Below are 15,853 nucleotides of genomic sequence, written 5' to 3' on the forward strand. Positions count from 1 at the left end.
GAAGGGACTAAAGAGACAATTAGTTGGAGATTCCTATGTTTTTAAATATCAGACGCTGTATTATTTTATCTTTATTTCTTTTAATTATTTTTTTATTTTTTATTTTATTTTTTTTTTCTTCTAAAGATTTATTTATTTATTTATCATAGACAGAGAGAGAGAGGCAGAGACACAGGCAGAGGCAGAATCAGGCTCCATGCCGGGAGCCTGACGTGGGACTCAATCCTGGGACTCCAGGATCGCGCCCTAGGCCAAAGGCAGGCACTAAACCGCTGAGCCACCCAGGGATCCCCTATTTTTTTTATTTTTTTAAGATTTTATTTACTCATTCATGAGAGACCCAGAGAGAGAGGCAAGACACAGGCAGAGGGAATAGCAGGCTCCCTGCAGGGAACCCAATATGGTACTCGAACCCAGGATCCTGAGATCACACCCTAAGCAGAAGGCAGAAGCTCAACCATTGAGCCTCCCAGGCATCCCTTTATTATTTTTTTAATCTTCAAAATAAACTAATGGAGGCAACAGGGAAGCAAATGTAGGATAGTAGCATAAAAGCAGCCTGGCTTACAGAGTCTGTCTGTCTGGGTTCTGACCCCAGAGAGCTAATACAGCTTATAAGTAAATTTTCTAAGTGTCTGATGATGAATTTCATAGGGCAGATTCTGAGGTGAAAATTGTATTCATCATTGATAGTCCTACTATGGAATCTGAAGACACTTGGAAACCTGTTTAGAATGTTGGCTAAATGAAGCATTTGAATATAGATGTGTCATAAGAACCAGAGTAAAAGCCATTCTGTTTTCTGTTTGTTAGCTGCAGTCTCCAGAATCATTTGCAAAGAGTGTCCAGGAATTGACAATTGTTTTGCAACGAACAGGTGACCCAGCTAACTTAAATAGACTGAGGCCTCATTTAGAACTTCTTGCAAACATAGACCCTAATCCAGGTATGTGGAAAAATACTCTGTTGCTTATAGTTTTTCTACCTTTGAGGTAGATAACACAAGAGAATTACTGCTAACAAATTCTTCCCCCATCTCCTTGATGGCTTATTTTATTAGATGCTGTTTCACCAACTTGGGAGCAGCTAGAAAATGCAATGGTAGCTGTTAAAACAGTGGTTCATGGCCTTGTGGACTTCATACAAAATTATAGTAGAAAAGGCCATGAGACACCTCAGGTAAGCATGTTCACTTCTGACCACTGTTACCTCTGACAGAGGTTCATCCTGAACAACTTGAACAAGCTTTTTTGATTAATGGACTTCTTACATGACTCTGCTCTTTTAGTTTTCTATTATCTGTTCTTTTGGGAGAAACTCAAGTTTTAGTATGCCTGATAAATAATTCATAGCACAGTAACCATTGGGAGAGTATTTTGAATATAGAGTTCACTGCACATGTTTTTGACCAAATATAGATCAGTGATTCCTTCCAGATATTTTGTCTAATTCTTTTCTCATGTAGGGAAATTGTCAGCTTTTTCTCCATTGCTCTCATACAAATGAATATCTGTTTGTAAATGTGTGGAGTTTGAATTTTTAAAATATTTGCAATGTACTTCAGAAAGCTTTGTCTAAGGTGTAATCTTTTATTCTAATAATGATTCCCATTTATTATGTCACTGTGAGCCAAGTTCCTATGTTCAGTGTTTTATTTATATAATTTCTAATCCTCACAGCCACCTGCAAGGTAATTGCTTTTTCCAAACTGAAGTTTAAAGAGATTAAATAACAAATCTAAGGTCCTGGTGGCAATAAGTGACAGAACTGGGATCAGATTTACTCTGAAAGTGATCTTTCTGTTCTTCTGCCTTTATTCTGTTAGAAAACATTATGATATTCAAACATTGACAGATAAATGTTTCATCTTTGTTAAGGTCACAAAAATAACAATGACATCTTAAATTTTGATGCAGTTATGCCAGTTACAGGAGGTTTTTATATTTTGCCTCATTGTTATGTGAACTTAAACAGCTCCAAGCCTAAGAAGAGAGTTGTACCCTCAAGCTGACAAATAAGTTGGTTTTATAAATTTTCTTTCAGGGGAAATTGTATTCTTTCTCTCCTGGGAAAGTTTAAGTGGACAAAGCTTATGGCTTTTTAAATGCTTTTTAAATCATTTGTTTTGGTATCATAATTTTAAGACAGCAGTGAATTGATGAGAAAATCTTTTAGTTTTGTGGGCATTGTGTTGCCTGACAAATAAATAGACAACATTTAAACCAGTTTCAGATAATCCTCAGAAGGAATATTTGAAACACCAGTTCAGAGTTACCGTGGGTAATGCCTAACGGGAAATGGTAGAATGGCAGTTGCTTCAGCACAAGAATTACTTCTCTAATGTGAAAAAGAACTAAAGGGTAAATCATAAAATTCTGAAATCTCAAGAGTCTTCAGTTTTCCATGCACCAATTTTCTTTCTCATAGCCTCAGCCTAACAGCAAATACAAGACTAGCATGTGCCGAGACCTGCGTCAACAAGGAGGATGTCCCCGAGGAACAAACTGTACTTTTGCCCATTCTCAGGAAGAGCTTGAAAAGTAAGTTATGAGAAATTCTTTTTCATATGGGTTTAATTTGGTGTCATTATGAAGTGTCCTCTATAGTCTCAAAGTTTGTGGTGATGAAGTTCACATTGTAGAGTTCTTTAGATTGCAAGATAATCTTTTCTTTTAAACTGTACCTTCTCACTTCTCAAAGCAAGATTAACATAATAATTGACTTAGAATCTTAGACTTAGAATCTTATTCAGAGGTCATATTTTAGACATTATATCGCTGGAATCCATGTTTTTGCTAAGCACTTGGGCAGAACAAAAACACTCCTCCATGCAATCTTATTTGCTCAGGTTCAATTGAAGATAACAGCAAAGTCCCAGGTAAGAAAGTATAGCAGATAAAGTTGTTTTTTTTTTTTTTTTTTTATGACTTTTGGTCTTTTTAACATTCTTTTCTCTGCATCTTCTTTTCTCTTTCTCTTGTCCTCTGGGTAATCCCTTTTCCACTGTCCATTTACCTCACACACAGAGATAAATGGATATAAACTAACTATATTACGTATTTTCTAAGTTTCCTTTTTTTATTTTTATTTTTTTAAGATTTTATTTATTTGAGAGAAAGCACATAAGTAGGGGAGAGGGGCAAAAGGAGAAGGGGAGGGAGCCCAATTCAGGCCAGATCCCAGGACCCTGAGATCATGGTCTGACCCGAAGGCAGACACTTAATGGACCGAGCCACTCAAGTGCCCCTCTTGTTTTTTTAACCAAAACATTCATCATTGAGATCTTGCCCAAAAACTGATTCCAACCTTTCTAGTATATAACTGGGTTGTGTATTAGCTCTTAATGAACATCTCCCTTTTGTTTTTAGACACTTTAAACTCAAGTTGAGCTAGTTTTCCACTCCCTCCTTTCGTTCTGCTCTCCCCCAGTGTACCCTGTCCAGCGAGTTATACATGCCATGTTAAAGGCATCACCTCTGTCATCTTTCTTTCACCTGCTTGTCTTAGTCACCACATCATTTCAGCTTCCTGCCTGTATGTTTGTTTCTTAATTTTTATTTCTAGTCTTACAGTCCAAGCTCTCATCCCCTTTTCCCAATCTGCCATTGTCCCCTAACTAGTCTTACAGCTATTGTTGCTCTGCAACAAACCCATTATTCCCCACAAAACAGGGAGAACTTTATACATTAGGCTCATTGCAGATCGTGCAAAACAATTTCTCATTACCCTGTGGATAAAGTTATAAAATCTAGATTGTGGGCCCTGCACCATCTACGTGCCTACCTTTCTGATCTCATCTCACAGTGCTCCCAAATTGTATTCTATACTCAGGCCACGCTTACCTTCTGTCAGTGCCTGGAACACACCATGCTCCTTCCCATCTTAGAGCTTCTACATCATGCTGTACCTTGGGACCTTGCCTTCGAGAGCATTTTTTTTTTTTCTAGCTTATCCTTTACTTTTTCAGGGGGGTCCTCCTAATATTACATACTAAACCAGGTTCCTCTTTGTCATGCTTATCAAAATTATGATTAACCTATGGTAGATTTTAGTGGTTGGCAGAGTTTTATGTAAAGGTCCAGGTAGTAAATATTTTCAGTTTGGTGGAACATATGGTGAACTCTGCCACAACCACTCAATTCTGCCATTGTAGCAGAAAACCTACCAGAGTGCATAAAACAGGCATAGCTGTATACTTACAACAACTTTGGCCCACAAGAGGTAGCTTGCTGACCTCTGCCTTCCTGACTGGCTGCCTTATTGCAGTGTAAGCTCAGTGGACTGTATCTTTCTTGTTGATTATGGTCTTCTCTTCTCAGTTGTTAGCACTGGGCCCTGAGCTCTGCATCAGCCACAATGAAATAGAGGATAAGTGTGTGTGAGGTTTAAAAAAAAAAGACTAGAAACTTGCTTCTCTTCTCTGTTTTTCCCCCAGCTGGAAGAGCCTAGAGAGGCTGCAGGAGTCCTCCCAACAAAAAGATGCTCTTTGCACCCAGTCTTAAGCAGCTCTGTATACAGGGGTTTACATCAGGATGATTTTTGAGACTCTAGGAGATCTATTGAGCTTGCCCCCTAGCTGAAATAGAGTTTCTTAGCTAAAGTGAACTTTTTAGGGGACCTTGATTGGGAAGGAGAAAGGCAGAGGAGAAACTGTGATTTCATTGCCATTCCACCCATAACTGGTGCCTCAGCTGACAGCCCGTTTCGCCTCTTCTGTCTTCAAGCTGCCTTTCTACTCTCCATCTCCAGTACCTACTTCAGAATTTTATTATGTCTTATCTGAGATTATAATAGTAATATAAAAATAATAATTATAGCCAAATTAATTGGTCACTTTTTATGTCTGGTACTATTTTTAGTGTTTCACATGTGTTTGTCTAATTTATCAATGTAGTAGTACTCTACTATCCTTTTATCTGGCATCTTATGTTCAGCCTATTTCATTGTTACCAAGATTTTCTTTTGCCAGTAAACATCTAATCATATCCATCTTCTGCTTTACATTCTAAATTGGTTCCTCAGTATATCATAGGATCTGGTCCTCATCTAGGTTTCCAGCCTTACTCCATCTTTTGCATTTTTTTTTTTTTTAAGGTACACCTAGTTAATCACCATTTACTACATAAATTCTTTCATTCTTTCCCTTGCACATGTTGTTTCTCTATATCATATGCTTTTTTCTTCTCTATTTGGAGAGCTCCTGTTCCTAATCCTACACAGATATTAACTTACTTCTGAGGACTTCCCTAATGTCCCAGGCAGTGTTAGTTGCTTCCCTCACTGTGCTGGTGTTGTGCTTTATACTTGGTAACTTTATAACACCCAGTTCTCTTGTCATGTTGCAATTATTTATTTGCACCTGTGTATTTTCACTGGACTTCATTTATCCTATGGGTAACTCATCTTGATATTTTTTGCACTTAGCAAGTATCTGATATGTAAATTCAGCATATTTATGTTGAAAGAGCATATAATCCACAATTCATATTTCCAGCCAGCTTCACATTCTCCGTTGCTGTTTGAAAAAAGAAGAAAAAATTAAGATGATACAAAGGATTAAAGAAGTGGAAGATGTCACTATCCTATTAGCTAAAAAATACACATTGCTACCTATCTCTGAGTTTTTGAGGGTAGAACCTTTGTCTTATTTCAAATAATACACTGGGAGCTCAGCAAACATTTGTTTTACTTAAATAAATTAATTTTACTCCGGCCTGCTTGCTCTACTATGCATCTCTCTAACCAAACTAAATGTAAATGCTCATCAATCTCTCCTAAAAATAAGTATTTATATGAATATATCTTAGAATGTAGAATATTAGAATCCTGTTTCCAAGAGTTGCATTCTGGAGAGTATCAAAACCCTGGGATCAACCAGCTCAACAAATATTTATAAAAATGATTGTTAGGTGCTAGATACTATTTGAGGTGCTTCTAGTAGAGGAAGAGGAACTGTAAACATGTAAAACAATTTCAGTTACTGATAAAATACTTTAAGAAAGTCTGAGGTGGAAGCAAGTGTGGCATGCTTGGGAACTAGAAACAAGACGACTGTGTCTGGAAGATGGAGAATGAGAATGACAAAAGATAAGATTGGAGAAGTAGGCAAGGGCCAGATCATACTGGCCTTATGGACCATGGTGAGTAATCTGGAAGCCACTGTGGGTTTTATTCAAATACAACGATGAGATTTTTTTTTACTCTTTTATATATTTTATTTTTATTTATTTATTTTTTAAAGATTTTATTTATTTATTCATAGAGAGAGAGGCAGAGGGAGAAGCAGGCTCCATGCAGGGAGCCTGACGTGGGACTCAATCCCCGGTCTCCAGGATCACACCCCGGGCTGCAGGCGGCGCTAAACCGCTGTGCCACTCGGGCTGTCCTATATATTTTATAAGTAAGCTCTACGCCCAACATGGGGCTTGAACTCAGGACTCTGAGCAGATCAAGAGTTGCATACTCTACCAACTGAGCCAGCCAGCCAACCTGCAACAATGAGAGTTTAATTTTGTCTTAGAAATGTAACTAGTGTCTGCGTGGCTGGAGACTAGTTAAACTACTACAGTGGTTCAGGCACAAGATTGATACCTTGGTGTCCTAGGACTATAGTAGTGGAAATGATGAAAAGTGGTCAGATTTGGGATATATTTCAGAATTGAGGCTGATAGAGCTGATAGATTAAATATGCACTTAAAAAAAAAAGAAGGGGGATCCCTGGATGGCTCAGCGGTTTAGCGCCTGCCTTTGGCCCAGGGTGTGATCCTGGAGTCCCCACACCGAGTCCCGCATCGGGCTCCTGGCACGGAGTCTGCTTCTCCCTCCCTCTGCCTGTCTCTCTCTCTCTCTCTCTCTCTCTCTCTCTCTCTCTCATATATATATATATAAATAAAAAAATCCTAAAAAAAAATAGAAAAATCAGGAATGACTCCAAGGTTTGGGACCTGCATAACCAAGTAGTGTCTTTTACTGAGATGGAAAATGCTTTTGGGGTGGAAAAATCAGTAATTAGTTCTCTTGGCCATATGAAGTTAGAGGCTTATTCTGCATTCATGCAGCAAATATTTATTGGATATCTAATCTATGTACCAGGCACTGTATGATGTGCTGAACATAGAGAGTGAGTAAAAAAAGGCAAAAATCCTTGCTCTTGTGGGGCTTACATTGTAGCAGAAAAGATTAACATAAAGCAAATAGATAGAAAGCATAATATCTGATACTGATCCCTGCTATCGAAGAAAAATAACACAAGGTATGGGGAAAGAGAACAATTGGGGAAGGGGAGATATTTTAGATAAGTTGTCTGGGAAGACATCTCAGAGGATATGACATATAAGGAGACACCCAAATGAAACAGTGGTGCACTAGAACAACAGATCATTGCAGGAGTGAAGTCTTTGCAAAGGCAGATGATGGGCTTAGGACCTGTGGCTCAAGATGAGGATGAGGCAAGAGATGAGGAGAGATGAGGCCCTTGGTAGAACCCAAGTGGCAAGATTAGCCTGCGTTAGGAGCAGGAACTCTTCATTTTTTTTTTTTTGGAGGAGCATGTAGTTACAGATGCAGGAAGGTTCCTGAAATTGGTGGTGAGAGAAGTAATTCTCTGATTTCATCTGTTTTCTCTGTGAAGTGGGAGGCAGTATTATCAGTGGTGGAGGAGCTGTGGAGGCGGAAGGGATGTTCAAGATGGGAAAGTGAATTTAGTAGAGAATTATTATTGCTTGGCCCATTTTAAATAATTGATCATAATTTTGAAGGGAGTCTAGAGAGCATGATGGCATGGTTTTTCTCTACCAACGTTCAGCTGCCTGGTAGCAGGCACAGAATGAGAGAATAAGTGAAGAATCTGATGGTTTTTACCAGGTGAGTTCAACAGGGGGAGTGAGCCAAGGGAGCTGAAAGGGATTTGAAGCTGTATAAGAGAGGGAGTGAGCACTTGAGGGAGCTCAAAGATGATTTTAAAAGAATAGGAAGTAATTGGCTTTTTTAAGCTTGAGGTCCAGATCCGTAAGTCCGAGTCTTTAGCTGCCTAGTTGCTAGGAGTCCAATATGTATCCCACTTTGTCACTTGTTTTACTTCCCTTATTTAAGGTTTTACTTCTTAGAACACTTCTCCTTAAAGGTATGCACAATTGAAACTTTGTTTTTGCCTGCCAGAGTAATCTTAAGGATAGCTGAAATTTGTCCTTTGAGGATGGAAAGCAAGGAGCAGCAGTGTTTTGTGCAGGAACCTTTGAGGTGAAGAATAAATAGGTTTCAGAGAGTGTGTTGAGGAAAGAGAAGGCTCCTTCATGCCACCAAATTGCCTTTCTAATATAGTGGTTTGCTGGTACCCTACTCCTCATCAGTGGCTCCCCAGAATCTCTGAGATGACATATGGAGACTGGCCATAACCTATTGTCACTGCATCCTCAGCCAGTCTACTCTGGGAACACCTGTCTTTTACTGACCTCCACATGCCTCTGTCGTGGGGGGGGGGGGGGGAGGGAGGGAGAAGTACAGCATTGTATAATGAGGCTGTTTATAGATACTGAGGGACGAAAAGGGATGCTGTTGTGAAGGCATTGCTCATCACTGCTATTTATATTTATCATATGTTTGTGTATAACAATAGCAGATTAATTTAGGCAAATGTAATTATGACTTCAAATGTATAGAATTGTCTATTCATGTAACAGTTGATCAGCACTTGAAAGTATTAGAGGAAACATTGATCAGAACCACATTATACTGAAGTTTTTGAATTGTACAAATGGAAACAAATTTTCTTAAATGGACTCCCAAGATCAAATTGCCTTATATATTAGAGTGTTATATCTGACCACTATAAATAAAATCCTTAAATTAATATCAGAAAAGTCTTTAATCCAAATACTTTTTACTTTAGGCATAAACTAATCTGAAAAATGGTAATACTAAATTTCCATATTTTGGTATACTGTTTAAGAATGAGTTTTGATTTCATAATTTTTAAAATTTATATAACGCTCTAACAATTTGGTAATAGAATTTTGTCAGCTCTTGCATATCTTTTCATTCTGCATTGCTAAATAAATTTGGTATGGTTATTTTCATTTTTATAAAGTGTACTTTATATTCCAGTTATATAAAACTTTCAAAAGGATCTCTTCCCATTCCCGCAAAAGGCGCTTTTGAGTACATGTGTATTTTGCTTGCTATATTAATTACATGCCTACATGTGTGTCTGTGTATGCCATATATATTTTATTTTTATATACAAATTTTATTTATTTGAGAGAGAGAAAGAGCGTGAGTGTGAGAGAGGGGCAAAAGGAGAGGGAGAAGCAGACTCCCTGCTAAGCAGGGAGCCTGAGAGGGGCTCCATCCCAGGACTCTGTGATCATGACCTGAACTGAAGGCAGATGCTTAATTGACTGAGCCACCCAGATAGCCCTGGCATATTTATTTTCATGTGGCACCTGTCACAGCAGGTTTTAATATAGACTGTAATTGATATTTAGCTGAAGAAATTTTTCTTCATAGCTGTTTCCACTTATTTAAATCTTTTCCCATTGTCTTTTTTTCCCCCTTCAGGGTAAATTTAGTGAAGTATTCACCCATATGTTGATTGTTTTTGAAACAGGTATCGATTAAGGAACAAAAAGATCAATGCAACTGTAAGAACATTTCCTCTTCTAAATAAAGTTGGTGTAAACAACACTGTCACAACCACAGCCGGAAATGTCATTTCTGTCATAGGAAGTACTGAAACAACGGGGAAAATTGTTCCAAGTACAAACGGAATTTCAAATGCAGAAAACAATGTTTCCCAGCTAATCCCACGTAGTACTGACAATACGTTAAGAGCTCTGGAGACTGTGAAGAAAGTGGGGAAGGTTGGCACTAATGGTCAGAATGCTACTGGGCCTTCTGCAGAGTCTGTCACTGAAAAGTAAGTATTACGTAAAAATTGTTATTGTGAGTTTTTTAAAAATGCCTGAATATTTTTATTTATCCTAAGGAAGAAGAGTTGGTCAGAATTTTTATGCAGAATGCTTCACATAGTAGAAAAAGCCTTAAATACCAAAAAATTTGAGTTGTAGTCCTGGCTGTGCAGTTAAATATAGCTCTGTGATCTTAGAAAGTCACTTCAGCTGTGGGTTTTATTTTCCTTGACTATAAACTGAAGAGGTGTACCAGAATTGTTTCTTGTTGTCCCCCCCCCCCCCCCGCACACTTACTTCTTGGAACTTTAGGATTGAGTCCATGGAAGTGCCAGAAAGAAACTAAATAGAAACCTAAGCAAGGTGAGATGCTGAGCCTCCAGCCTCTGCTTCAGTCTGAACAATTCCTCTTTGTACTCTAATGATATGTGGCAGTTAAGAGAGGACTCTTGGGAGCTGAACTCTTTGGGTTCAAATTCAGATTCACTGTTTTCTAGCTGTTTGATCTTAGGCCAGTTAATCTGTCTTCCTCAGTGTACTCATCCATAAAATTGGTACAATGATAGCAACTGCTACATATGTTGGTTGTGCGGATTTGTGAATTATAAGTGCAGTGTGTTTTGAACAGTGCCTGTCAGATAGCACTCAGTAAATACCTCTTGTTATTATTACTAATATTGTTGGGTTTCAGCATAAGAAAGGGGTTTGGTACTTTAAGAAAAACTTTTACAACTTTCTGACAATCGGAACGGTTACTTCCACCTCTAAAATCTCATGCTTTGGTTTTGTTTTAGGGTCTTATAATCTGAGTTTTAACGTGTTCAAATTTTGTTGTCCCTAAATAATCTGTCAGTCTGCCTTCTGGGAAATTATATGTAACAAAATAATGTAATATAGGTAATTATATGGAATATTAAAGAAACCAGCCTATTAGAATTTACAGTTCTGTTAGGGACTGGTTAAAATAAGATTAGACAGATAGGTTGGCACCAGATTATGGAGACCTTGTGTTATATACACGTTAAGAAAATGAGCTTTTGAGGGGTTTTGGCAAAATAATGTGGAACTGTTTTATGACCATACAATGGAACGTATTCAGTCTTAAAAAAGGAGTGAAGTACTAGTATATACTACAATATGGATGAACCTTAAAAACTATGTTAAGTGAAACAAGCTAGATACAAAAGCCCATATAAGATAGAATGTCATTTATGTCTGTGTCCAGAATAGGCAAATCCATAGAGATGGAAAGTTGGTGAGTGGTTGCTGGGGGCTGGGGAGTGAATGCTATAGAGATTTCTCTCAGGGCCGATGAAGATGTCTAAGGATTTTTTTTTTTTTAAAGATTTTATATTTATTTATTCATGAGATGGAGGGTGGGGCATAGACACAAGCAGAGGGAGAAGCAGGCTCCATGCAGAGAGCCCAACTTGGGACTCAATCCTTGGCCTCCAGGATCACATTCCAGGCCGAAGGCGGCGCTAAAGCGCTGAGCCACCAGGGCTGCCCGGTCTCAGGATTAGATAGTGATGATAGTTATTGTATAGCCCTGGAAATATACCAGAAATCACTGAATTGTACACCTTCAGTAGGTATATTATATCTATATCTCAGTTTTTTTAATGAAAAACTTAAATAATCTAAATCATTTATTCAAAAATTATGGATCTTCTACCAGCCAATTGGTGGAAATGTAACAAAAATGAACTAGATAATACTACTCCCTACTTCTGAGGATCTTACAGTATGGTTTGGGAGGCAGACATAAAGAGATACCGTATACTGTATTCTGAGAGGTACTGTAAGGAGTTGTGTTCCAAGTATTATTAGAACACAGAAAAAGAATACATTCTGCAGGGAGTTATTGCGGGAGGCTTCTTAGAGATAAGGTGAGCTCAGGAACACCTGAGCTAGTTCCAAAAATATGGATAGGAAGGACTCCTCAGTATAGTAAGCAGCACAGGAAAAATCACATAGACAGGAGGGGCATGCTGCGGGAGAGCCTAGAATCCTGAAAATCCTGTAGGCTACAGGTGTAGGAATCTAGCTCTGTGACTGGAATTTGACTAGTGGCTAGCATTTTCCTTACATCTGATTTTTACAGATAGCTTGCATGATCTAATGAGGCTGTGAATCTTGTCATGGATTTTGATACCTTTTTGCTGACAAGTCTAAAAATTTGCCTTTTCTCAAAGTACTTATCCAAATTTTATAGTATATAACATTTTGATATGGAAAGACCAGATAACCTATATAAAGCACGATTTATAGTGCCTGGAATGTGCTCGGTAATTGCTCAGTAAGAGTTAGTACATTACTGTTATAAGGAAATCCTAATCATTTTCCTTGAGGCCTTTATTTAACTGCAAAGAATAAGCATAGTCCTAAAATATCTTTAAACTGTAAGTCAGTAAATTTGTATCTACTATTGTTACCCACAGTTCTTTAGTTATTTCCATTTTACACATAGGAGTAAACATCTGCTAGACTAATCTGCTGTGCTAGGCTTAAAAGCAAGCCATACTCCTTATTTATATTCTAGCTTTAAAAGGGCTTCTCTAGTTTGAGAAAAACTCTCTAATCTACTTGGATGCAACATACTGAGTTTCGCATCATTAACTTGTTTTTTTTCTGTAGCCACCATATATCTAAGGTCTGCTAATGTTGTACTTCTTAATAGGACATAAGAAAGCCATGATGAGATCCTCTAACACTGATTGCTTGATGACTCAACAAAGAAAATCCTTTGTTTAAAAAAAATAATAAAAAGTTTGTGTATTTTGCACCAATTTAATAAGTAACTATAATTGGCATTTTGCCATTAGTTATTAATTATCTACTGTGTGGCAGAAACTATTTCATTTATTCAACAGATATTTACTGAGTGACTACTGTGTGCCAGGAATTCTAAATACAACAGTTACCAAACTCTGGAGAGACAGCAGTTAACAAAAGGGACAAAAAATGGTACCTGGCTGGCTCAGCTGGTTAGGCGTCCAACTTTTGATTTTTGACTCCGGTCTCAATCTCAGGATTGTGAGATTGAACCTCATACATTCTCTTGGCTGGGTTTGGAGTCTGCTTAAGATTATCTCTCTTCTTCCTTTGCCCCTCACCCCCAAAGGACAAAAATGGCCTTTCTTCAAGGAGTTTACATTTCAGTCCATGTATCTCTTAATAGAACAACCCTTCTTTTACATGTTCATCTTCTTTGTCCCAAAGAATTCTGGTGGACTACAGTTGGCCCTTGAAAACACAGGGGTTGAGGGCATCCAATCCCTGTGCAGTCTGAAGTCTGAGTGTAAGTTTTGACTCCCCAAAAACATAACTATTAATAGCCTACTGTTGACCAGAAGCCTTACCAATACCATATTGTCAACACAGATTTTGGAGATTATATGTACTATATTACTGTATTCTTGCCATAAAGTTAGAGAAAAGAAAATGTCATTAAGATAACATAAGGAGGGGCTGGCTCAGTTGGTAAAACATGCAAGTCTTGATCTCAGGGTCATGAGTTTGAGCCTCACATTGAGGGTTTACTTTAAAAAAATAACTAAAAAGTATTTTTTAAAAAGAAAGCATAAAATACATTCATTTATAGTATTGTATTCATTGAAAAAATCTGCATATAAGTGGATCTGTACAGTTCAAACTGGCATTGTTCAAGGGTTAGCTATATATTTCTGTTGAGAACTTCTTGAACAATTTTTTTAAAAATTTTCTCTAGGAAAAAAATCTTTGTTTAAAGAATGAGTAAAAAGGGATTGGAGGGTTACATTGGTACCTGGGATTTGTTTGCATTTCTTTTTGCCTTCACTAGAATATGAGATCTGTTGTTATGATTCTATGACTTAGCAGTGGAAAAGTTGGCAGTGAAATTCATTGCCTTATTTGTCACTATGGAAGTTTCTCCTATTAGTGGTTTCACTGTATAATTTTATGAAAAATTCCTACTGAGGAAGAAAACAGTTACAGACAGTGATTTATTCTTTGTTCTTGATAAATTATCTCTCCAGTAAAATTGGCTCTCCACCCAAGACTCCTGTAAGTAATGTAGTGGCTACCTCAGCTGGGCCTTCTAATGTTGGAACAGAGCTGAATTCTGTGCCTCCAAAATCCAGCCCATTTATAACTAGAGTACCAGTATATCCTCAGCATTCTGAAAATATTCAGTATTTTCAAGATCCAAGGACTCAGATACCCTTTGAAGTTCCACAGTACCCACAGACAGGTAAGTAATTTTAGACAATTCTAAGAAAAAAACGAAACTGTAATATAACATTTCTTATCCTTAGATAAGTGAATCCCTTATCTAGAGTATCTACATTAAGAAATTTTTTTTTAAGATTTTATTTCTTTATTTTGAGAGAGAGAGAAATAAGAGAGAGAATGGGAGAAGCAGACTCAACACTGAGCAGGGAACCCAGAGTGGGGCTCCATCCCAGGACTTTCGGATTATGACCTGAGCCGAAGAAGACACTTAACTAACCGAGCCACCCAGGTGCCCCTCTACATTAAATTAATTGGGGGCACCTGGGTGCCTCAGTCGGTTAAGTGTCCAGCTTTCAATCTCAGCTCAGGTCTGGATCTCAGGGTCATGAGTTCAAGTCCTGCATTGGGCTCCATGCTGGATATGGAGCCTACTAAAAAAAAATAGAAAGAAAGAAAAAAGAAGAAAAAAAAAATTAATCCTTTGGATTAAACTTTCTTTCTGCCCTAAAAATCGATTCAACATGCCAGTAGTTTTAAGATTCTCCTTCCTACGCATCAAATATGGGGTCCATGGATGAACTTCAGGGAATTTTGTCTATCCCTTGAAATAATTTGCAGAATATTTGGTTTATATATGCTTCTGTATAATTTTGGCAAGACAATGTACAATTAATATAGATTCTGAACGGTCTTTAACCTCTGCTCCTCAAAAGTTATGAGTTGGTAATGTAGCTAATTACTTAATCCAAAACCTGTGGCAATAGATGCCCTAGAAGGAAATTTGCCAGCCATCTGTTAATAGTTCTGTCTTGTGTTTTTGAGAAACAGTTTAACAAAATAGTGAACTTTAATGATTTTCATAGAGTAGGATTCTGAAAGTAATTTCTTTCTATAGCAAGAGTAATTAAAGTTCAAAGCTTACTTTCTTTTCCCACATTAAAGGCTACTTTAGACTTAAACCTTTATAAGATGTTGGATTTTGCTGGGATTACATTAAATATTCCTCTTTCTAATTTTCAAGGATACTACCCACCACCTCCAACGGTACCAGCTGGTGTGGCTCCCTGTGTTCCTCGCTTTGTGAGGTCCAATAATGTTCCAGAGTCCTCCCTCCCACCTGCTTCTATGCCATATGCTGATCATTACAGTACATTTTCCCCTCGAGATCGAATGAATTCTTCTCCTTACCAACCTCCTCCTCCGCAGCCGTATGGACCAGTTCCTCCAGTACCTTCTGGAATGTATGCTCCTGTGTACGACAGCAGGCGCATCTGGCGCCCACCTATGTACCAACGAGATGACATTATTAGAAGCAATTCTTTACCTCCAATGGATGTGATGCACTCGTCTGTTTATCAGACGTCTTTGCGGGAAAGATATAACTCATTAGATGGGTATTATTCAGTGGCTTGTCAGCCACCAAGTGAGCCAAGGACAAGTGTGCCTTTACCAAGGGTAAGTAATGGTGGAAATAGGAGAGTGCTATGGTAGTATAGTGGGTAAGAGCCTGCTGTCAAACTTGTCATACCACCCAGGTATAGGTTTCTGGCTCCTCCACTTATGAATTGTGTGACTTACAGAAGTTACTTGACTTCTCTGTGTCAGGTTTTCCATGTTTAGTGGCAGTAATAGTAGTACCTACCTCATAAGGCTGTTGTGAGGATTAAATTAGAAAAACAAAGCCTTTAGAACTGGACCTGATACATATTAATGCTCAATAAATGTTAATGCTT

At 38.0% G+C, this 15,853-nt stretch overlaps 1 protein-coding gene and 1 non-coding gene across 4 annotated transcripts in view; both read left to right on the forward strand.

Moving 5' to 3' along the window:
- The window catches only part of RC3H2 (ring finger and CCCH-type domains 2), a 51,074-nt gene that overhangs the window by 23,550 nt on the left and 11,671 nt on the right, over positions 1-15,853 (forward strand). For all 3 annotated transcript variants that reach the window (XM_026009259.2, XM_026009260.2, XM_026009261.2), the window contains exons 7-12: positions 814-946; positions 1,061-1,179; positions 2,428-2,540; positions 9,605-9,913; positions 13,925-14,139; positions 15,142-15,575. In XM_026009259.2, the coding sequence (XP_025865044.1) occupies positions 814-946; positions 1,061-1,179; positions 2,428-2,540; positions 9,605-9,913; positions 13,925-14,139; positions 15,142-15,575 (1,323 nt within the window). The remainder of the gene's footprint in view (positions 1-813; positions 947-1,060; positions 1,180-2,427; positions 2,541-9,604; positions 9,914-13,924; positions 14,140-15,141; positions 15,576-15,853) is intronic.
- LOC112928044 (small nucleolar RNA SNORD90) lies at positions 617-727 on the forward strand. Its single transcript, XR_003236675.1, has one exon. It is a non-coding gene; the product is annotated as a small nucleolar RNA SNORD90 (small nucleolar RNA).

The sequence above is a fragment of the Vulpes vulpes genome, chromosome 2, assembly GCF_048418805.1.
Source record: "Vulpes vulpes isolate BD-2025 chromosome 2, VulVul3, whole genome shotgun sequence".
In the NCBI taxonomy this organism is placed as follows: domain Eukaryota; kingdom Metazoa; phylum Chordata; class Mammalia; order Carnivora; family Canidae; genus Vulpes; species Vulpes vulpes.